At 45.5% G+C, this 24,946-nt stretch overlaps 1 protein-coding gene across 1 annotated transcript in view; it reads right to left on the bottom strand.

Annotated features, from left to right (window-relative positions):
• Nucleotides 1–1,448: 1,448 nt before the first annotated feature.
• Nucleotides 1,449–24,946, bottom strand: part of HADH (hydroxyacyl-CoA dehydrogenase) — a 525,417-nt gene continuing 501,919 nt past the window's right edge. Inside the window, exon 8 of the mRNA XM_069630865.1 lies at nucleotides 1,449–2,095. Coding sequence (XP_069486966.1) covers nucleotides 1,977–2,095 — 119 coding nt within the window. The 3' untranslated portion in view covers nucleotides 1,449–1,976. The remainder of the gene's footprint in view (nucleotides 2,096–24,946) is intronic.

Here is a 24,946-nt window from a genome sequence, read left to right as displayed (position 1 = left end):
CTTGGTGCCCAAGGGGTTTCTTATTTGGTACACATCTGTCCAGCAGGTTTTGTGCCGCAGGTGTTCATTTCTGCTACAGGTGTTCAATCTATGCACTTTTTCTAATAGGGGGAAATGAACGGCACTAGGTCAAAAACAGTGCATTTTTGTTTTCTCAATAACTCATCTTTTAACACATTTTCCCAGAATTTCCAGTTTGGGGCGCTCATGACAACCAAATCCATCCAGTGAGTCAGAAGTCATAAAGCCATCCAAACATTTTGCCCCCTCTCGACAAAACCACACCAATTTATGCAACAACATTTAAAGTTGCGTCTATATTTTTACTTCAAAGTTTTGGGCAGTTACATCGAATGGCACCAAAGTTATACGTCTAATAACTGCTCTTCTCTCAGCCTGTAATGCACACATATGCATGGCTGTCTTCAAACATTTGTCAAGTTCGCGAACATCACAGCAATGTACCCAGACATCTCAGATGTTCATGGACATCGGAGAACAAAAAACACTGGATTTCTGGCTTTTTCTGGAGATATCCCATCCCATCCTCATCAACCTTCACATGCCAAGAGATTGTTTAATTTGTTTGACAAGTGCAATGTTGTGTTTTTGAATATGTTTTTACTACAATGTTCGTGGACTACGGGCACAGTTCATGAATCCAAAATGGCATCTGTTCTAAACATTTTGATGCAGCTCACTTTTTTAATTGACTAATCATCTCGCGAATACGATATCCGCACACATTACGCGGCTTCGTGATTGGCTCAGGCACCGTACCAGGAAGTGAGTCCACAGACCAGAAGGAGATTTCACTCATTTATTTGACCTGCATTGAAAAAAAAAACCCTACTGAATGGATTAACCCCAAATTTGCAAAAGCACGCTCTCAGGACTAAGCCGCTGCTCCTCACACAAGTTTGGTGCAAATCCGTCCTGCGCATTGGGCTGTAGCCGTGATTTTAAAGAAAATAACATTCATGTCTATCTGGAATACAGACGTTTTGCGCCCTCCCTTGACAAAATCGCATAAAACGTTGCAAAAACAATTCAGAGTTGGTTGCATAATGCTTTGCAACGGCGCTAAAGAGATCAGCCACCCAAAAACTGGTCTTCCTATGGGATGAGCATCTTAACCATAACAGGGTCGCTACTGCAGACCCTGTATATATAACAGACACAAAACGCTCAACAAAGAAGGTTGGACTAACAATACTGCACCCACCATATTTGTATAGACCAAGCCTCCTACCTCTTCATTCCCCCAGGACACTGCACTGTGGGATTTCCCCTCCTTCCCCCCCTTTGATAGCACCGCTAAAGAAATACTTCCTTCCAATACAGAGGAACTCCAGGGTCTGTATAACCTTTGCTGGTAAACTCTCCACACCCGCAAATGCCCTCTGAATCTTTCCATTCATCAGATAAAAGTAGAAAAAGAACATTCCTTTAAATGTTTAAAATGCAATAGTATCTTTAATTGCACATTTACCCAGACACCAATCAAATTTTGGCCCTCATGTAGTAATGGTTTTATTCAGCAAACGGCATTGTCATTTTATCCGCCATTTGTAATAAACTATCTTTAGGCCAACCCATGGTACACAACGACAAACAATACATTTAATTTGTTTTAACTTTCAGTATCAATACATATGTTGGTTAAGTTTTTTTTCAGAAAATGGCAGGATTGTTTTCATATTTATTTTTTTCTTTACAAAATCAAAGTAGTAATTTCATTTGTACAAACGTGTCTTCAACTTAAATTAAGTAATTTCTGCTGCAAGGCACCAAGGTGAATAACTTTTTATAAAGCAAGACGATTGGCACACTGCTATAAAAGTCACAATTAATTATGTAAATAATTGCTAATTGGCTTGGATTACATTGAAATTGGCTTAATTGGACCAAACGCACAGTATGCAAAAAGTGTACTCGTTCAGCAATGTGTCGGCAGTCTCAATAAAATTCAAGGTTCAGTTATATTTGTAAAATCCCTCTCCAGTTTTTCTGCCAAGCTTCTTTTCCTCCACAAGCTTATTGAGCAGGGGACTGGGAGTAAACAAAGGATTCTCTGGTTCAAGCTTGTGCCATCCTATGTGGGAGTAAACAAATGAAAAATATTTATTTTCAACGTATATTACCAAAGAGGAACGTTGTACAGAAATCAGATTCACATAAAACACGCAAATAGGAAATGCATACAGGAATATAGGGCATTTAATGTTGTACTAAGTAAAATTGAAAGTAATACAAGTGATAGGATGGAGTAGAAAGTCAGCATCATTTAAATCCATCCCTTCACTAATGCTCATCAATTTCCAAAAATACAGAACTTTGACAAAACACAAAATATGTGGAATTTAAATTTGACCTAAACATTTTAACCTTGACCTAGTTGAAAATTCCTTGTGCCTCTCAATTCCACTTTCAACAAGTCTAGTGGCCAAACACTACCAGCATGGAGTGGTAGTTCCACCACCCAGAAACCGACATAACCATTTCACAATAGTACGAAATCACACTTGGTAAGATCAAGACACAGACAATTGTGGTTACTAAACAGCACATAGCATGGATTTCATCAGCATTTGACCTGGAAGTATTTCACTCCCTACTTTTGGAAGTTGGGCATATAAGAATTTTTCAGAAAGGAATAAAGCACTGTTGTAACAAGAGTAGTACCCCAGCTTTGTTAAGAGGGTCCGGGAACCCCTCTCAGCAGAGGGTGGGAGGCCTGCCAGGGAGAAATCCAGAACCATGCCCAACCCTGAAGATGGTGGCAGTTGAAGGGCCCCCTAGCCCCAAATCCTGCCCCCCCTTTATGCCAGCATGTATTTGTGCAGTACACCTTTTTACTCGCACCATACCTCCTAAGCAACACGCTTGCCAGTGTGTGCTCTTTCTAGGAACAATGTATCCAACCAGAACAGCAGACAGGACTAATAGAGAGGGGACCATCATCCAGCACCACACTCTCCACGCAAGTTAGAAGAGACCAATAGCCAGCCAATTGAGAGCAATCCTAGTGCAGCTCCCACCGACCACAATATGTCGCCTGAAAGCAGGCAGAAAGAGAGACAGCAGGGAAGGAAACACACTTACATGGCAGGAAGGCCGACCGTGCTACACTCCCTAGCAGCCACCACTGAGGCCACAGCTACCACTCTAGACCACCACAGAATAAGGGAAGGGGGTGTGGACCCTGCCACAGACTACTTTTACTTTGGGTGCACTTAAACCATGCCCCACTAACACGAACTTGGACACAGGACTTTCTGGGCCGCCATCATGGTCTTGCGACAGGCCCGTGTGGGAAAAACAGAAGGGGCTTGGCCCACAATTTAATACTTTTCCTTATTTTAACACCTGCCACGTGGGGAAAACTGGATCAAATTGGTCAGGGAAAGGGGACCCATGGTAGAAAGGGGGCAGAATCAAGTGGTTAACAGGAAGCATAAAGGGATGGGTTGTTTGGGTCAGGTCAGAGGAGGAGGGGGGGGGGTAACAGACCAAGAGACCAGCAGGAGGAAGGAGGGAAGGAGAAGCCAAGTGTGGAAGAGATTTCTGGAGATGGTGAGGTATTGGTTAGTGAGTGTACGGGTACTGCTTTGTGAGTGTGTGCGAGAGTGCAATAAGTGAAGCTAAAAAAGGAAGCATAGGATGTGCATGTGAAGTGTTTGCGTGCCTGAAAGTAGTGTGCGAGTAGTAGTTGGGAGGAGAAGTAGTAGTGTGGAGGAGGGAGCAGCAGAGTGGAGGAGGGAGCAGCAGAGTGGAGGAGGGAGCAGCAAGTAGTATTGTCGTAGAGCCAGTGGTGACATCAAAGGGTGGAAGCAAGGCCTAGAAAAAGTCAGAATCATCGGAGGGGCAGGTGGAGTTGGAGAAGGCGAGTAGCGAGACTTGCAGAGAAGGAAAGGAAAATGGGGGCAAGAAAGAAAGGAGACTGAGTCGGGCAGATTATCGGTCTGTAGGGCACAATCCCAGAAACCCTTTAGAACACCAACAACTGGAGATAGTAGGGACAGATCAGGTCTTCACTTCTAGCTGAAGTAAGATCTTAGAAAGTAGGGGCTAGCAATCAGTATTTACTAACCCGTGGGTGGGGACTCCTGGGATAGGGAGGAGGTGCTATACAAGATGAGGGACGGCCATAGATTCCGCAACAATAGAAACTCTTGAACCCTTTCACAGTATTGGAGCACTTAGAGCCATCTGTGACGTGGTCAGCGGATCTATGTGTTTTTAGGGAAGTAGGCATTACACCAAAAATATTGGTTTATGAATTAAAATAGTAACCCAATTTCTTTGTGTCCAGTAATTACCATACATGAAAAAGTGTGTGTTTGACCTTTTAGGCCCAGCTCCTCTAAAGCATTATCTTCTCATGCTCGGCAAAGTAGGGCTGGAAGCCACATGGTGCAGACACGTGCATACCATCACTTTCTGTTTTGTTTTCAGAGTATTTGCCTAATTGTAAGATGTACAACAGACCACTTACCTCGAAGGCTGGATCCAATGCTCATCCAGGCCTCATGTTAGGTGTGAATGTGGATTTGAACAGTTCAATTTCAGCGCTCTCCTGATTTTCAGTTAATAAAAGTTCCAATGGCAGGGTTGGGGGAAGGTAATGAAATTTAATGTAATTTTTAGGTGTTTTATACTAACAATTTTGTATTATTTTTGTAAAGGCCTAAGCCAAAACAAATAAAAAAAAAAGTTCCAATGTTAAGACTCAGACAACCATGTTTCTTTGATATTGTCTAGGCCACTGCACACAACACCACTTATTGTGCTGACATTTATTTCATTTAATGGATGTATTTATTAGCTCATTCCTTCTGCTACAAAGGCCCCTTTCCCTAGTCCGCTCAGTGCATTATGGCCCCTTTCCCTAGTCGGTTCAGTGCATTATACTAACAACCTTGAAGGATATTCTCTGCTCGACCCAGAGCCAATAGGTCCTGGTGTTACATGGTCTTTTAGTCGAAGTCCCACAGTCAATCTGTTTGGAAATAGGTGTAGGTTGTGAGGGGTTTTCTAGACATATAAACCACTTTTTGCAAAAGTCCATACTAGACCAGTCATGGGCCATCATTTCTTCAATGTTATGCTGCATGTCTAATAGTGGGAAGGCAGATGGAGACAGAAGTGAGACTTGCATGCAAATTCATTGACTTGAGGATGGAAGGTTCATTCTAAACTGAATCATCACCCTCTTGTTTCTGGCCTCTTTCACTGGTGCAGGCATTGCCGAGATTCAGGTTACGAAAAGGAAAAAGACAACCTAATTCCAGATTTTGAATCGTCCAATTCAAGGCATGTTAAATGCAATAACGAAGCACAAAGACATCCATGGCTCTTTCTCCCAGGTTGAACACCACCCGAGTGTCATACGTGGATAATTCGAAACAATTGAGTAGGTCAATGATAGATACTAATGTCGTCATAAGAATTGTCAAACTATAAAGACAAGGCTTGACCATGAGGCACCCTAGAGATGTATACATGAAGAGTCTGATTTTACCTGAGTCTAGTGACATTGCAGGCAATTAGCGGAGTGCACAGCATTAATACCCATAGCTCCATAGAGCAACAAATGTGTGTGGTGCAATCCAGGGTGGCATAAATGGCATAAGGTTTATTATTTTCCTGTGCGCTAAGGAAGACCTCTCGTATCAAGAAGGAAAGATTCCATCCCATTTAGGTCTCGAAAATCTGACAAGAGGAAATTTTAGAAAGCATTAGCCAGTGTATACATTTGCAACCGTTTGGTCACCATCTTCTCCAATGTCTTTGCAAAGTAATAAAGGTTGAAGATGGGTGGAAGTTCACAGGAAAGGAGAGATCAAACCTTCAGCTTCTTAAGCAAGGCAATGATGGTTGTTTTCTTTAGGAGGGTGGGAATCCTTCCAGACTCAAAAGAAGTGTCAATGAAATCATCTATGAAGTGTATCAAGGTTTCATTATTCTCTTTAGTGAACAAGGAGTGAAAGGGGTGGCAAGGTTTAGATGTCACTTTTATAGTTTTGACTGCCTTTACTAGCTCTCCTGTGCTGACAGTTGAAAGAGCATAATTTAGAAGTCCGTTCAGTCTGAACGTGCATCAGATATGGCTTTTAATGCTACACCAAATCAATTCAACAATTTCTAGAGGAAGGTAACTAGTTGATCTGCTAGTGAATTGTTTAATAAGGCTTGGTGAGCTCCATTTAACTTAGTGCTTTTTGCCTGTCAGAGAGGCAACACGGAGTATGAGCATTCAGTAGTAGTAGGGAGGAGCAAAGACAGGTAGATAGTTGGGATGAGGGCGAGGGATGGATACAATGCTCAGGAAGGCATGGGAAGGAAAAGGTGGAGGAGCTATGTGGTTCTATGTGCTTCTAGCTCTGGAGATCCTTGACACCAACAACTACCAGGAGATACCTTTGGCTCCCCATGCCAACTGGTGTCATACAAACATACCTATGTGACATTAACTTTCTGTATTTGGGAATGTCTATAAAAAAGCATTAGACACATCTAGAAGACATTTAAAGCAGCATGGGTTGTACACAATGAAGGAAAAGGTAAAGTGGACACCTCATGTGAAAGTTAAATTTGCAACATTATATATATAAAAGCTCCTGGGTCTCTAGGGGTAGCTCCTGCCTACCAGCCGATACTCCCTACCCATGAGCTAATTTTAGGCCCTACACATGAAATCTTAATTTTGACCCCTACAATTGGACTTAATATATCGCAGGTCTCAACTGTATTCTATGGGGTGCAGTACCAAAAGGAGAGACAGCGGGAGAAAGGTGATGACTGCGGCTGGGGGTATATCTTGGATTTTATGATCTCAGGGTGAGCCTAGGCACGTTGAAGCCATGCCCAAGAAAAGGGACGGCAAGCTGCATCTACTTCCTTACATTCCTAGACCCCAGCAAACATCTGGGAGGGTTGCAGGTCAGAAATCCGAATTTGCCAGTTTGAAAAAAAGCTCATTTTTAACCAACGCTTTTTCCATTTTAGGTTTTTGTGTTCCCATCAATTTCTCATACTTAACAAAGGTTGCCATTGCAGGAATTTTTATGTTTTGGGTCAGACTATATAAGTTGCTAAAGGTTGCCAGCAAAGTTATCTTTAGTGATCCATTCATGGATGCAGTGGTTACATTGTGTGTTGCCGCAATTTCCTAACTAGTGAGGTTGCCTTGATCAGGTTAGCCCTGTGAGGAGATGGTCAGAACAAAATGGCTGAATGTATGAGGGAGCATTAGTGGGCATTGGGGGAAGGAGTTAAGCAGAATGTGAAGGATGAAAATGAAATCCACTGCATATCTATCTTCATGGGTTGGGGCTTCAGTGATCCAACGCGGGAACCCTGTATGCAAATTCAGAGGACTGTTTGCAGTCAGTCTATCTGAATACCTCACAAGAGGTCAACATGCACTATAAAAATGATTTTATCTAAGATTGTTTGCAGGTTGAATTATTAATTTACCACTGAAATTAGCTGTTATCTGTAGAAATATGTAGTTAATAGGTTCTGAGCTATGCCCCGGAGCAAGGCTAACCACTAGGAATGTATGGGTTAAGTTACTTACCTGTAACTCTTATTCTCCAGCATGGTTCTGGCATGGATTCACATGCTCATGAATATTCCCCGTTGTCATGCTGGGACTCCTCGGTAAAAGAAAAAACAGTTTCACTTTTGCTTGAAAACTATTTCTCCTCTAAACCAATCGCTGTCCTCTGGGTCATACGGCCCCCATCCAATGACAATTGTCTCCCTAAGCTCCACCCCGGGTGGCCATCTTCAGATGTGATAAGCATCTAAAGTGGCAGCATGAACCAAGAAGAGTCGCAGAGGGGAATGAGGGAGGGATGGCATGTGAATCCATGCTAGACCCATCCTGGAGAACAAGAGTTACAGGTAAGTAACTTAACCCTTCTCCAGCATGGGTCTGGAATGGATTCACATGCTCATGAATAAAGAATACATAGCAGTACCAATACACAACTACGGGAGGTGGGAACGACACTTAACCCCGGAACAGATGCACCTCAAGTGAACAGGTTGCGTAACACCGCTTGGTCGACATGGGACTCCTCCCAAGAATCCCTGTCGATGCTGTAGAACCATGTGAAGTTGTGCGTGGAACCTTCATGTAGCGGCCCTGCAGACGTCGAGCAGGGGCACAATAGAGAGAAAAGAAGTCATTGCTGCGATGGCTCTGGTGGAATGGGCTCTCGGCCGACCTGGAATCCTGTCCACCAGCCGATGACAGTGCATGATGCAGTCAGAGAGCCACGTGGAGATGGAAGCCTTCGACAAGGCCTGTGATTTACAGGTCCCAAATGTATTGAACAACTGATAAGTCTTCCAAAAACTCTTTGACGGTGCCACATAAAACTTCAAGGCACAAGCAACGTCCAGCAAATGACAACTGATTTGGAAAGAAGACCGGTAACACCAAAGGTTCGTGGAGGTGGAATTCCGACAGTACCTTTGGCATAAAGGTGGGATGTGTACGCAGTACCACCTTGGTAGCATGGAAGGACCGGTACGGCTGCTTGAAAGACAGGGCCTGGATCTCCCCGACCCGCCTGGGCATTGCTAGCCACGAGTAAAGCCATCTTCCATGAGATGAACTTCAGCGAGGCTTGATGGATCGGTTCAAAGGGAGACCCCATGAGTTGAGTTAAGAGCACATTGAGTTCCCGAGCTGGTGCCTTCACTGGAGAAAGTTCTGAAGAGGCCCTTGAGGAACTTTGACAAGTCTGTGTGACCACAGGGAGGGCCTACCCGGTGTCATGGTCCACCAGGATATGGCGGTCAGGTGTATTTTGATAGAGGGGTGTGCCAGCCCAGCTTTGGCCAAGTAAAACAGGTATGGCAGAAGCTGCAGGCCGTGACATGCAGAGGAGCAATCTTCTGTGTCCGGCACCACAAGGAGAAGCATTTCCACTTATGTCCATTGCACTTTAATGTTGAGGAGGCTCTGGCCCTGGCCAGGATGTCCTTACATTCCGCTGGTAAAGCATAAGGTCCAAAATCTAGGGCTGCAGAATCCAAGCTTTGAGGTTCAGCAGCTCTGGGTTGTACTACAGAATTGCACCTCCCTCTCTGGCGAGAAGGTCCGGGAGAAGCGGTAGCTTGATGGATAGAGCCACTGACAGGCGCAAAAGGTCCGGGTACCAGATTTGTCACGGCCACGCCGGGGCGACTAGTATCATCCTGCAATGGTACTGTCTCAGTGTGTTGATCACCCATAGCAGGAGTGGAAATGGACAGAAAGTGTACAGGATCAGTCCCTCCCACAGGAATGAAAGCACGTCCCCATTCTCCTCGGCTTGAGGGAACCTGCTGGTGAATTTCTGGGGTTGGTACCATTTGTCGAACAGAAGGTCCACCTGGTCCTGATTAAGCTCCCACTCGTAGCAAGAATGTAACTCCCTGCTGAGTAAGTCCGCAATGGTGTTCTTGACGCTCGCCACGTGAAAAAGGGAAGAGGAACATGTCCTGATGAATGACCCAGCACCATGGATCTTGGGCCTCCTTGGAGAGGGCCGGTGAGTGGGTACCCCATTGCTTCCGGATGTAGAACATGGTGGTGGTGTCGTCCGTGAAAGTCCTCACCACCTTGCCCCTCAATGACGACAGAAAAGACTTGAGGGCACAGAATACGGCTTGAAGTTTCAGGACGTTGATGTGGAGGTCCTTTTCTACCCGCAGCCAGAGGCCTCTGGCGTGCATATGCCTGGTGTGGGCTCCCCAGCCTTCTAGAGAGGTGTCAGTGGTGAGTGTCTCCTGGTAAGGCAGTACTTGAAATGGAGTCCCCTGGACGAGATCCCATCGTACGCCCCACAACCGTATCACCGATGAGGGTGATTCTGTCCACAAAGGTTCCCGATACTTGCATCCAACTCGCAGCCAGGAACTCCTGGAGGTCTCATCTGTAGTCTGCAGAGGCAGGAGAGGTTGATGAAGGAGGACATCATGCCTAGCAGCAACTTGAAGGCCTGCACCAGTGGCAGTATGCACCGATGAGGAGCGCTGTACTTTCCCCTGGATGGCCACCACCCTCTCCTACGATGGGGACGCCAACACGTCACTGTTGAGCCGGGCCACCAGAAACAACACATTTTGAGATGGCGTCAAGCAGGACTTCGGATAGTTTATGGAGAAACCCAACTCGGTCAGCAGACGTACGGTCCTCGTGTGCCTGCAAATAAAGATGCACCGCCACCAGAGCCAAGCACTTTGTGAAGACCCTTGGAGACGATTTTAGGCCGAAGGGAAGCACCTTGAATTAATAGTGCCGTTCCCAGACTACGAATCGTAGGAATTTGCGGGGCTTCTTGTGAATGTGGAAGTGGGAGTCCTCCAGATCCACGGACCTAAAATCCATCCTGAACTTCTGGAACTTTAAGTACTTTTTGGGACGACGCAGATCCAGGATTGGCCTCCAACCTCCTCCTTCGAACCAGAAAGTATCTGCTGGGGAACAGGTTCCATCACCCCCTTCTGTAACATGGCATGCACTTCTTGCAGAAGCTGTGGCCTATGTTGTTCCTGTCGAGGCACAAGTGGAATAGGAGGACAGATGCATTGGAACTCCAAAGTGGACCCCTATTTGAGAGCATCCAACACCCATCTGTCTGTGGTTATCTTCTACCACGCGCTGATGAACTTAGCCAGCCGGCCTCCCACTGGGGGTGCATAAGTGCGGGCCTGAGACCACAGCTGGTTCAGGCCTGTTTGGGGGTCAGGTCCTGCCCTGTGGGCAGCATGATGCTGCACTCCACTGGCATAAGCCTGAGAACGACCCCTGCATGCTTCTTGAGTGGCGGAGCGGCAAGGCTGCCAGTACGGGTTAGTATATCCCATGGAGGATCTGCTGGGTTTTCCTCTGGATAAACGAAAAGACGATGTTGTTGGAGGGTTCCCAGGGATCGTGCCATTGGTCGGTCTTTATGGTTTGCAGAGACTCATCAACGGCCTTGCCAAAGAGGTTTCACAGTCTAACAGCATATCCAGCACTTTAGCCTGAACATTCTGGGCGACGTTGGTGGCCTTCAAGCACCCTTGTCGACGAAGGGACACACCGTTCCCCATTTGGCGGAATCCTGTGTCTGCAATGTCCACTGCCACTGTAATGGCGTGGTCCGAGGCCACCTCTCCATCCCCCCTCCTGAAACAGGTCCAGTGTCTCGACCTTCTTGTCCTCGGGCAGGAAGTCCGGAATAGGTACCTTAGTTGCCGGGACAAAATGGCTAGGGCATTAGATGCCTTGAACATGAAGGCCCCCATATAGATTATTCTCTTGCACATTGCGTCCAGTTTCTTCCCCTTCTGGTGCGGATACACCATGGACGCAGACGATGGGTTCGCAGAGCGCTTCCTGACTGTGGCCGAGACCACCAAGTCGGGCGAAGGTTGAGATCTCAAGCACCTCAGAGCCGAATCTGGTACGCTGGTTCTTTATTAGCGTCTACCCCTCCTCCCAGATATCATCCAGGAAGGGAACGGACATGATGGCTTGCACCAATGGTACAGGAACCCTTCTTTTTTAGTTTCCTCAGGCACTAACTGAAAAAAGTCAGAGGCCCTGGACAGCATGGAATGAAAGGATCCAACTTCATCCGGCGTGGAGGCCCTTTGGGGCTCGTCTGTGTGTGGTGTTTCCCCGTCAGCTGGCACATAGTAGTCTTCTTCATCGGTGCCCATAGCCGTAGCAGCTGTGTCTGTGCCTGTGTGCAGTCCGGAGTTCCGGGTGGAGTCAGGTCGCGATGTGGAAGCAGAGGGATCGGGTAACGCCGATGCCAGCCGCATCCTTAGATTTCCTCTTTCTGACAAGGAGGGCTCCACTTCGGAGGATCCTGAGGGTTCTGTGGTGGAGCAGGCCCCGGTTTTGGGGGCAGTCTGTGCTGGATCTCTGTGGCCAGTGTGTGTAGAGTCATCGGAATATCTACCGACACATCTCTGGGTTGTGGGGTTAAAGGGACCAGAGGTGTAGTGTAGGGGCCGGACAGATGCACCGCCTCTTGCGTGCAGGCGATGAAGGCTCACCGCCCTCCGGGTCTCCTCCTCCTTTGTGGTCTGTATAGTAGTCATCAGGCAGATCGTCACCCTCGTCAGGGACTTTCTATTAGAAGAGGCCCCCTTCGCCGGCAGGCTCACCGTGGAGGATGATGGCAGTTACGCTCTGCCCGACTTGGGAACCGCATCAGCGGCGAACCCAGTGGGACAAGCATCGCAGAGCTTGGCCTTCTCTTGAACCCCCGCAAGCGGGGTGTCCTCATAGGATCTCGACCTTCTCCTGGAGGGAGTTCACTCCTGGAAACGGCGGTCCTCGTGAGGCATGACTGTGCCTGGAGGCTGGGTCAGAGACCTTTACTCAATTTGAGCCATGCTACCAGCCTGCTGTAGCGATCTTTCTTGGTTTTCTATGAGAAACCACAGCACACCTCGAACCCCTCCTCATCGTGGTCCTGATGCAGGCAATATAGGCTTTTATGATGTTTATCTTCTACGAATATGTTCCTTAACCCACACTTCCTGCAAAGTTTGAAAAGGCTTCTGCCCTCCTTCTCTTTGGACATGGCCGAAAGGCGCGAAGTAGGCTGAAGGCTGGGCCTTCTCAAAACTTCGGTGGATGAAGATCTTCGCCGACAGAGGGCCCCCGCTGCCGGTAGCTGCCCTTCGGTCAAAAACAATGTGTCAAAATTAGACAATTTTCTATGGAAAACTCGAAAATGCACAAAAATAGCTCAGAGAGGAACGTGAGGACTCCCAACACTGTAGCGAGCTGTAAAAATCTGAAGAGGTGGGGTGGAGCTTAGGGAGAGGACTGTCATTGGATGGGGGCAGTATGACTCAGAGGACAGTGATTGGTTTAGATGAGAAATAGTTTAAGTGAAACTTTTTTCTTTTCCCAAGGATTCCCAGCCTGGCGACGGGGAATAAACCGAGTAATTCACATGCGGACGACAGAGAATATTCATGAGCATGTGAATACATGCCAGACCCCATGCTTGAGAATGTTCTCCATCCTGCATTTGCATAACCGGTTTTGAATGTCTTAGGTGGGTTGTGGGAAAAGTCTGTAGTTTGTTGGAATTCAGTACTAATGATGGCTACCCTTCATTCCCTGGTTTTCTGCATCTGTTATTCACTAGAATTGTATATCATGTTGGGATAAGGCAGTCTATCAATTCGACTTCAGTAGTACACGGTTTGACTAATCAGAGCAGGACAATTTCAAGATCTTTAAGTACATTGGAAATGTTGACTGATTTTCGCTAACTGATCTTGCATTTATAAGGCCAAAGTTCAGAAGGTTTTCCTATCTGGAATAACATTATGAACATACAAGGTGTTAACAGATCCAGCAGCAGCCTTCCAACAACACCACCACTGCTCCAAATGACTTCTCAAGTGGATACCCCAGGGGTCAAGGCTTCCATATCATTGTCCGATTTATACAGTTTACAGGGTGTAAGTGGCAGACCAGGGGCATCTTGCTTTCACTTGTCCATCATCCTGGCCACATCCCCACCCAAAGTCTTCATTTTTTTTTTTAAAGTCAGCTCATACCTTTTCTTTTTAGCGTATTCTTGTTGCCGTCTTCAGCCATATGAAGCTGCTTGTGATTTCATTACCTTTGTCAAATCCCTCCTTCACCAGGATTGAAGTAATATCAAATAAAAAGTCTTGCCTAAAGATCGTTTCTCCACAAATTAAGTGAACTATAGGGCAACAACTGCATAATGTGCTGAACTATAGGATACTGGCCGAATTTCAAAATGTAACTAGGTTGGCTATGTAAGTTTTAACTGAGATTAATATGTTGAAATGTATATGTAGGCAAGATTTACATAAATCATAGTATGTTTACAAAGAAAAATTGATACTTCTGTAAAAATAAGACTTAACCATTTTAAATCTTTTGGTTAACCAGTATCGACCCAGTTTGCCAATAGCCGAACATCATTTTGACTCTTAAAATACTATCATAGTGCTCATTAAATGCATCTCAGTTTTAAAAATAAATGTACTCTGAAATATCTTATTTTGCTCTTTCTGTATAACCCATTATAAATAGTTGCAGCTCAATTTTTCCATTTGAGACTGGTTGACATCCTAACCAGTAATATGATCACATTTTTGTATCTCCTCAATTAAGGTTTGTTTTGAGGACTTTAAATCATATAGGGCCTTCCTGATGCGTCTCAGTGGTCACAGGTTCATCATTTGCAGACTTTTAATTGCAAATAGTATATACGTTCCATTAAATGACAGGTACAGATTGTGTATACATTGTCCTTGTGTAGTCCCTTTAACATTTCTGTGATTAAACTGCAAAAAGTGGAAAAATGTTGGGATTTGATTTCCATATCTGAGTTGCCATGAATACGAGTGTGCTTTTCTGCTGGCATATTCTCTTCTACCTTCAGCCTTTTTTTTTTTAAACAATGATGTTTATTGGATTTTCGTGGAGTACATCTTTGAAGTTGTGTCAATATTGATGCATTGGGGCTGGGAACACAATAGTGAAATAAAAGAGGCGTACACATCATTCATGAGGACTACAAGACACAAGACTTTAAGAAAACATGAGTGCAGGGCACTGGTTGAGCCCACTGACTAAGCATGGCAAACTACACGTAGTGAAAGCAGGAATCTGAGAGGTGTGAATTTGAGAGATAACACAATTTTACCGTCAACATGATCAGTCATCATGTGGTAAGAAGAAGTCAATCCAGACTTTGTCTTACATCATGAAGGACATGGAAGCAGATTTCAACAATCTCTCTGGAGGCAAGGCCACACGCTTGTTAGGGAGTCATTAAGATTTCCATGACTGTCAGCTAACATTAGCCCCCATGTCATTCAGAACCTTTGGTCTTTGAATTCGGTCATAATGAGAATAGGTCATTAAGCTGAATGCTTTCAGTGGCAGCTTAATGTCAGTATTTCAAATTTTGGCGAGTAGGTGGTCAATTGCTTTCTAGTAGGCCTCAATCCACTAACGAGGTTCCAACAAATGCAAAAGAGTTGCTTCTGAGTGGTTACATCTCCAACAAGTATACTCGCGTAAAAGGCCTAAATTGTATACTTCTACAGGTAACCAGTATTGTTAAGCTGATGATGTGACGCTGCATATATGAAACCTGCAGGGTTTGGGCCGACCCTACCAGATAAGTGAGCCAGTTAGCATGGGTGATTGGCTCATCTATCTCTACCATTCAGTCAGACCTGAAGAAAGCCAACCAGAACCTCAGTGGCAATAATAGTAGGTGCTATATAAATATAAAGATTATGAAAGAGGTACAAATATCTTGAGAGGGAGATCACCTGAATGGCATCAACTCTTGACCAGTCTCTCAGTTCAGGTTTGACCAGTGTTCCAGTTTATCAGCCCATTGGATTTTCTTATCAGATTGCTGGTAAGCACATCACTACCTCTGCGTGTGATGGTAATGCCAAGTTACTTTATTTCCCCAAGCTCCCCTCTCAGTGTCCAGTGGAAGTAACCATTCTATTATACATAGCTCTCAATAACATAATGAGAGCACTGCCCTGCGGCCACCACAAACCTTTATTCTATTGTGCATGGCCCGCATAATTGCTCAAAATGTTATTTATGCAAGTTTGCTAATTCCATGCCCCGCTTAGTTCAGTATTTAAATGCTTGCAAAACTCCATTGTTGTATTATACTTACACTATTGCCAGACCAATGAAGTCATTGCCCTAAGAACTCCCTGTTAAGGTATGCAGTTATTTGTTGATTACATACTAAACCCCATTCCACGACGGAGGTGCTGACCATCTCTCCTAGACCTTTATGTTTTTTGCCAGGATATTCTTTGGCGCTGCTTCCAACAGTTGTATTCATTGTACTACCTAGATCTGCTTAGTGTATTTATTATATTTGGTGCTCTATTATGTTTGTTCCATATTTCATGCCTGCCTACCTACCTACTGCCAACACTAGAGCCCAGCCTAGATCGAATAACTATGCCATTAGAAATAACCAGCCCAATACTGCACAGAACTACCATAAGCACAGGCATAACGCTCTGTGCACTTATGCCTATTACAACTACTACCATTTGCCACACATCAAAACAAGCTCACCAACAACATTATAGCCGCCACATATCACTGCCAACGCACCATGCCCATCCATCCGAATACAAAAAGCAACAATCTCAGACCTTGCTCCAATGGTGCCTTCATCCAATTAGATACCGGGATGGCACGCCTACTTTGCACTAGACACTATCCACAACCATGCCCCACACCATTTCTGCCTTACATGCCAGCATTCACCCCCAACACCACTTATCACCCCCCATAACACAAACCTCCACAACTATCTTAGGCAACGCCCGCCACCACTGACTTTCTTCTAGAACCTACTCTCATTTCCCACGTACCAGACCTGTACGAGGAACCTTAAAAAATAAAAGACGCTCCTCCCGCACCACTAGTCACATTACTATTTCCTATGTGTGCAAAGACCTAGCCAGCCATCAAGTGACCAACACCCACACATAAGCACACTCACCAGAAATTGCAAAGCCTCACCCCACCGATCCCAGCACTACAGATAACCCAACCTAGCCACCCCTAACCAATCACTGGACCTTTAAAAGGTGCGTTACTCAATGTTAGATCATTAGGCGCACACGCCATTGATTTACACGACCTTATCCTAGAACATAAACTGGACTTCCTAGTAATAACTGAAACCTGGCTACACCCAGCCTCAGGCCCACTACTCACACTAGCGATAACACTAATCTAAACAGTACTTCGATCAGATCACCAGGAGGCCACCGGAGGCGGTGTTGCCATCATCTCCAAAACCACACTATAGTTCAGAGAATGCAAAACTGACACTCTGCCAGGAAACAAACTCTTAGCCCTCAAGCAAGCTATAGACCCAAAAATCACCCTTAGCTTCTTAATAGTGTACAGAGCCCCCAGCTCCACCAACAACCCAGACACAGAACTTCCCTTGCTCATTTCCCCCCCTACTCAAACCCAATACTAAATGTATCCTCCTAGGAGACATCAATCTGGGCTACAACGATCACTCCGACCTCAAAGCAACAGCCTTTTACAACACATTTCTAGAAATGCAATTTAAACTAATTGCCAATGCCCCAACTCATGTAAAAGTATGAATCCTTGATTGGATCCTAACATTGAATACCACAGCACTCCTTGAAGACAACCAAGAAATGTCATGGACTGATAATTTCCTCATCCGATTCAACATCATTACAACAAAGAACCCATCCACAGTGGCAATCACTACTTTACCTACCCTGATGAGAAACATGAGGAAGCTCACCCCTGAAATTCTAACACCATTACTGACAAAAGAACTGCCCGCTCAGTAGCCAAATCCTATGAGCAGGTAATATATACCCAGAAAGCGAATTCATCAAATCTGTGTATTTCCAACGCCACTTCTAATAGCAAAGAACTATTTGCCACCATCAAAGAATTGGAAACACCTGTCCTTCCTCCCAATACAGCCATAATAAGCAAAGCCTGGTGCACCACCATCCAAGATGCTCTTGCCGCTAAAATAAATACTCTAAAACAAAATTGACTTGCAAATAAAAACACTAGCAATCACTTCAGAGCCAGCACCGCCCCTAGCTTTGGTCCCAAAAACAAACCTACCAGAATTTGTTCACCCCAGTGTCCTCTGACCAAGTACTAAAGACAATATCCGCTCTCAAACCATCCAAATGTAAAGGAGACAACTTTCCCGCCAAACTAGTTGCGCGCTGACCCTAGTACCCATTATTACTAACTTTGTTCACGCCTCTTTTGCCACCAATTCCATCCCAACTAATATCAAGGAAGCTTGGGTTACCCCTCTACTGAAGAAACCATCCCTAGATCCCGCCATCCCCACCAACTATAGACCCATCACCACAGTACCCTTCATACTCAAAATCATAGATAAAATGGCCTACAGCCAAGTCCAATCTCACCTCGAAAATAACCAATTGCTAGGAGAAAGTCAATCAAGCTTCCGCCCCGGGCAAAGCACAGAGACAGCATTGCTGAATCTAAAAAAACAGATGGATCTGCTATTACTGGACCGCTCTGCCGCCTTCGATTTAGTTGATCACAACCAACTTTGTCTAACTTTAGCAAATAACTTCCATTTCTCCAAGGATGCCACTGCCTGGATTAAATCATTCCTCTCAAACCACACATCCAGAGTAGACATAGGAGACGTTTCAGCAGACCCTATCACGGTCCCGTTAGGAGTTCCTCAAGGCTGGTGCCTATCCCCAACCCTTTACAATGCATATACTAAATTACTATTTGCAGCATTCGACGCAATGGGAGTAATATATACTAACTTTGCTGATGATACACAAATACTGATCCCTATCTCAGGCAACCTTGAACAGGACACCATTTGTGGTACTCTGAAAACCGGCCTGAGGCTTGACTTGTCCAGTGAGACTGCACCCTACAGAAAGCTACTTGGATAAGAAGAAATGGAATAGAGAATTGTAGCAGGGACATCGTCAATATCAAATCATCCGAAATGGGAGCAATTTGTAGTCCTGTGTATGAGCCTGCCCGTTTGCTCTGATGGCAATCAAAAAGGGCGATATGGGTAAGTCAATCAACAGAGACTATAAGGGATACCTAGTCTAGTCTCACTGCTGACAGGCACTTCAGCTAACAAAATTAGTTGATTTTCATCTTGGAGGTGGAACCTGTGTATATGGATCTGGTAGGTTACTGGATACAAAGAGGTTTAAGGGGGCCACAAGTGTGGCTGTGCTGCTCTACTGCATTAGCGGGGGCTGTTCATGCAGAGTGTTGGTGATGCTCTAGTTTAGAGGTTTGAACAGAATGCCCCTGTCCTAGCAGAGTAGGAGAATCTTGGAGGAGTTGAGGCATTCTGCTAGTAGGACCGATATTTTGGTTGTTATTAAAGCTGAAACTATTGCTTTGGAGTACAGAAGGGAGGGTGATGGGAGGTTAGGAGGGATGCACATGGAGAAGGGTGATTGGTAATTTACCCATCCAGTGACTGCTCATGGCCATGCTGATCCCCAAGGCCTTGCCCACTCAATACCTGCCCCACCCAGTCTAAAACACATCCTCCTCAGATCTTTTAGTGACCTCTAGCAAGTAGTAAGAACAAACCTTGTGCTATACAGGGCTGCCAGTATTATTTCTGAACAGTTGTCTGGAAGCTAAAGGCTTAATTGCAGCTTTAAATGCGCTACTGGTGTTAAAAAAATATCCTATGTGTGCCTTAAGTCACATGATTTAGAAGCATTGCGTGTCTCCTCCCATTCATACCTTGCACTGAAGTCCTGTTAGAAATAAGCAATGACATAGCCAATAGTTGTGACTTGTGCACATATATAAGCGGGGCGTTTGCCAGGCAATGCCATTATATGTCCAGGTAGAGGGGTTCACATTACACGGGCCATGTTGGTGACTGAGCAGAACGGCAATATTAACACGATGTTGCAGTTTTACATGTATTTAGCATAGTTCATGGAACGGGATATGTGTACTGTTAGTGTTACTTTGCTTTTAAATTGACACTTTAGATTGCATGCGCGCAGCATGATATATATCAAAATCAACGATGAAATATAAATATAATATTGGTCTGGTGTGCCATGAAGTGCCTAGAAGCTGGGCAACAAGGAGCTTCTTGATGTGCATGCGAGAAAGGGGACTTGCCACGAAGAAAACACTGTGAAGAGGACGCAGGAGTTTTAAAACATGCATGGGTCTCAAGGGACATCTGTTTGAGGTACATGGTGGATATGTACAATTCTATATGCCGGGTGCTCTTACATAGTTTAGGCCAACCCGGCAACCAGGGTTATGCGTGGTGAAATCTGAATGACCTGGGTTTGGCAAGAATTTAAGGCAGATGCAGCTATAACAATGTGAGATGGTCAGTTAAGGGCAGGCCCAGGGTTTTACGACTTGGCAGCATTGCGGAAAGGAGATGCAATCTTTTTAAGTGCATGGGAGCTTGTTATTTATTTTCCAGGGGAATCCGGCCATTTGTTCTTAACTGAGCAATAAGCTCGGTGCAAGGGCGACCAAGAGCAGAATTGACAAACACTTTATGGGTTTCAATTATTTTCTCAGGTTGTGTCCGGAGGCCATGCACGTTGAGTTGAGTTGTTTAGATTATAGTGTTCCAAGGACGCCAGCAAGTCTGGGAGGGTGAGATAGATATTGCCAGTTCTAACAATATGAGGAGGGGGGGAGAATAAACAGGTTCCCTTTGAAGTGTTCTTGCAAACTATGTGCATCACGTCCGGGGTTAAAAGGTCCCAGGCCAGCTGGGACTTGCAATGAATTATGTTTGTATGTGAATGTGTAATTATGTGATGATGTCATGGCCTAGCACAGAAGGGGTGTGTGCTACGGATGTGATCTGATGATGGTAGTTAACCAAAGTGACCAATGAGAATGTGGGTATTCGAGAAGAATATACATGAATTTCTGTTGTATAGGTTTGACCAATCATGTGTGGGAGAGAGGACCTGTAATACAATATGTGGGAGTGTTTAACTATTGCCAAATGTATAAAATGTGGAAACGTGTGAGGTTCGGAGAGACTCGGGTTAGTTTGACTCTAGAGCGTCATTTAGTTCCTCCTGGCTGGTTGCACAATACAATTGCTTCACGGACAAACGTGCACTCGCTTCTTAAGTGGTGGGCCTGCTTTGGGTTAAGGTGATTAGATGTCCATCCACACATTTGGTGAGCCAGGTAGGAGCCCAGGCCGTTCCGAGACGTTGGGTGCTTCCTTTACGCACAACTCGGCTGCAGCACTTCTCTGCCGGGACCAGTCTTTCATTCACAATAAAAGGAGCGGTCCATAGGGGCCAAATTGGTTAGATGCCTGTGTGTTCCCCGGAGGTGTGGTACCGTGGTCCAGCTGTGCAGTGCAAATTGAAGAGGCACCTCTTCAGAGCGCTTTGAGGTTCATTTTCACGCGAGTGCAGCATTGGCGGGTAAAGCAAGGGGGTAATAGGGGAAAGAGGGTTTTTCATTTATTTAAGGGGTTTGGTAAGGATAGAATCAGAGTGTGTGTGCGCAGAGATTAGACAAGGTTAAGGGGATTGAAAGGGTGAACCCTTTGAAGGAGTGAGTGAACTGTTTTATGTTGCAAGTCATTTGTATATATTTTTACCTAGTTTGTTATTTTAGACGTGTGAGGTGGTATCCCGAACCAACATGTCCATTGTGAGGTTTGCCCCGATACCCTTTGGTTCGATTGTCTGAAGCCCTCGCCTAAGGGTGAGATGGCCTCTTATGGTAAGTCCACCTGTAGATATCTTTCCTAAGTATACCCCAGGCACCCTTCATTTTGTACTGACTGTGCGGACGGAGCCCTTGACTCGCTGTTCTTGGTTAGTCAAAGTAGTGAAGGGAAGTTTCCTGTCGTCATGGAAAGACGGTATTGCAGTTGAGAATATCGTACTAGTGATGAAGAGAGCGAGAGCAGCGCTGTTATAGTGAAAAACACTGTGCTCCTTCTTTGCTCGAGTGAATGACATATCTTGGAGATATTGGCCGGAGTGTGTTTTTTGGATAAAGACACTGTCTTTTGTGTAAGAGTGAGAAGTGTAATTAAAGTGAATAGCCGAAGCAAGTTGAGTGATTGTGGAGAAAAACTAAGAAAGCAGGAAAGGGAAAAAAGGGGTTCCTTGGATTGAAATTATTTGCCGCAGTTTCGGCTTGTGTTTAAAGTCATTTATTTTGAAGTGAAATTGTTTTGGTTGGAGTATGGAGACTCCACTGAATCATTTGTCTCAGGTATTTCTTGGCTATCAGTTAAAGATGTACCATCAGGAATGGCTGCGGGAAACTAAGGGTAAAATGCTCAGTTCTTGGCCTACTCAGGTGACCTATGATAGGGGGGTTTTGGAAAACCTGTACACTTTTTTAGTCGCAATGCAGAAGGGATCGAAGTTAGAGAAGCGGTTAAACATCTTAGAGCTATGAAGGATGTATGAGAGAAGTGGGAAGGCCCATATTGTCAATTCTTTAGAGGAAGGGTCGAGAAGGGAAGGGTGCAGGAATTCCTTCCGCACGGCCCCCATTGGGTACTACCCTTTATCGCCCACAGAGGGGTACACAGATCCTGAGTTCGAACCTTCATTTTCTCCAGCGGCCACTGCAGTGGTTGTGAGACAGACACAGTTAACACCCCCATCACCTATGATTCTTAACAGATGGGATATTGAGGACAGTGGAAGGATAATTCCTTCAATGGTTAGGGCGGTATAAAGGATGAGAACAGAGCGGAAAAGGAATAACTTCCCCGAAGGCCAGGCCAGCAGAGTGATTGAGGGTGGAGGAGAGAGAGAAAGAGAAAGAGAAAGAGAAAGAGAAAGAGAAAGAGAAAGAGAAAGAGAAAGAGAAAGAGAAAGAGAGAGAAAGAGAGAGAGAAAAGACAGGGGGTATGAGACCTGCAACCAGAAGAGTAGATAAATGAGGAGAGAGTATGCTTTCTCCCGTTAGGCTACAGGGTAGGCTGCAAATGGCAGTGGAAGAATCGCTGAGGCTCGCGGAAGAAGAGGTAGTGCTGTTAAGACAGCGGAGAAGTGAAGAACGGGAAGAAGTGAAAAGACAGGCAAAAGACGTAGAGGAAGGAAGGTGGAGGCATGGCAAGTTCTTAGGTCAACGTGGATCTGGAGGATGGAAGTATTGCTATGGGTACAGGATTTGAGCAGGAAAAATGGGAACCAGCACCTTACTGTAGTGCAGAGTATGCTTATGTGCCAAATGGGGATGTGATAACAGGAGAGGGAAACTAATATGAATGAAAATCGGATGTTGAGCTGGGACAACAGGGATTAGCAGCCCCACCGCCCATTCCAGTGACAGAGTACACAATGGGGTCTCAGGACACGCTGTGGTACTCGCATGGCCGTAATGAGTAGTAGGAGAGAGATGGGGGAGTTCCCAGTAAAAGCAGATGTGACACAATTTCCGCTGGTCCAGAAGGGTCAGGAAAGGGTGTATCATGACCTGTGCTCACAAACGGCCCGGAATAATTTGATGTAAACACTCACTTTGCTGACTCCAGGGGCAGGGAAGTGGATTAATGCATTAGAGAAACATACTGCTGGGGTCATGTTGGCCATAGGGGACATGAAAAGCGTATTCACAGCTCTAATGGGAGAACGGTCAGATGATCTTTGGCGGCGAGCTGGGTATCCGGGACTTCAGTTAGACATGAACACCAAAGATGGAGTAGCTTTCAATAATTACAGCGCAAAGGTATGAGGTGCCCTGCCGGTCATGTATCCTAATACTCCCAATATAAATTCTATTTTGCCCAAGACAACGAAGTTAGACGGCGATCCTGCTGCACACATCCAATTTATTCAGGAGATCTGGAGAGCAGAGACAGGAGAAGCGTGGTACAAGAATGTGGTGATTTTTAACCACATGCTAAAAACGGGACTTCCTAAGGAAGTCCAGCATGATCTAGACAAAGTAGTAGGGATGAAGGCCAAGAGTTGTGTGGAAATTGAGGAACATATTGTGCATTTTTGTAAAAGGAGGCAGGAGAAGGAAAAGGAGAGCACAGAGCAAGCACAAAAAGGCAGAGGCCAAGCTTGTTCAGAAAAAGCTGACGAAAATCTGTTTGGAAGGACCAGTGATTACCAGTTCGTTCCACGGAGGGACAACAGGACAATTGGGACAACAGGAATATAGCGAATCGGGTATGACACAAGATTGGATGGACAGATATGCTCCTGGTCCGAGGCAAATGAGAGTGATAGGGGTGGATTTTCATGAGGAAATGGGACGTTTGGCGGGCTTAGAGGAATGGGGCCCCAGTTTAACGTGCCGATGGGAAATAACTATGGAGGGTTGGTATGAGGTTTAATGTTGGTTGTGCGGAAGGATGGGACACGTGGCACGAGATTGCTGAAGTAGGCCACAGTATTTTAACATAGGAATTCAGCAGACGCAATCCCTGACCATGCCATATGCCCCAGGCTCTGTACAATCGCAGCAGGCACAGGTTGAACAGAACCCAGCGGCTGGGGCTGCAGCGAGCTATGTGATTCAACCGACCGTGCCAGCACAGGCACAGGTACAGGCATGGCAGAAAAATCCTTTAACCTCAAGGAATGGTTGCTCACTAATATTGGAGCAAGTGATTTTGGAGGGAATCCTTTCCCGTTCCCCGGTGCTAATATCTACCAGGATTAGGACAGCCCACTGGGATATCTGATGTGTCCAGTTCAATAGGTTACTGCCGATCCGGAATAGGAAGCCTGGATAGGTGTGCAGGTAGGTGACCCAACATTTTCATTCATGGGTCGAGACAGGGGCTACAAAATCTTGCATCAAGGAAGAGGAGTTCCCCTTGTCAGGCAAAACAATGGACACACAGGTATTCTCTGGGGCTATCCTGTCAGCTTCTTATGCCGAAGATCTACATGTTAAGGAAAGTACACAAAATGTATCTGCGCCTTTGTTGTGTTGCACAGATGCACCAGAAAATCTCTTGGGCAGAGATTGTCAGTCAACTCCACACGTCGATTGCTTTCACTGAGGAAGGTATAGTATGCTCGACTCCAGGTTTGTATCCGGGAAGAGAAGCAACACGTTGCTTGCATACTGTAGTGATAGGTGATAAAGGGGTTGCGTGTACATTCGACTTTGTTTCTTTATGGGGCAATGGTTTTGTTGAGTTGGGTCCCGGGAATCAGAGATCAGGCATGGCGGGCACCAACTGAATTTGTGTTACGGCCTGCTGTGCCGCATGAGTTAACACCAGGCACCATGGTTACGGTTCTGCTAGAAGCAGTAGTCGTCAAGAAGAACGGGGTGGTTCTCTCGAGCACTGATGAGGAAGGCGAGAGTGGTGCACACTTCTGTGCATTGATCCGACCATATCCC

This window comes from Ambystoma mexicanum, chromosome 6q (assembly GCF_040938575.1).
Source record: "Ambystoma mexicanum isolate Mex_15411 chromosome 6q, UKY_AmexF1_1, whole genome shotgun sequence".
Lineage (NCBI taxonomy): Eukaryota > Metazoa > Chordata > Amphibia > Caudata > Ambystomatidae > Ambystoma > Ambystoma mexicanum.
This window is presented reverse-complemented; position numbering and strand designations above follow the sequence as displayed.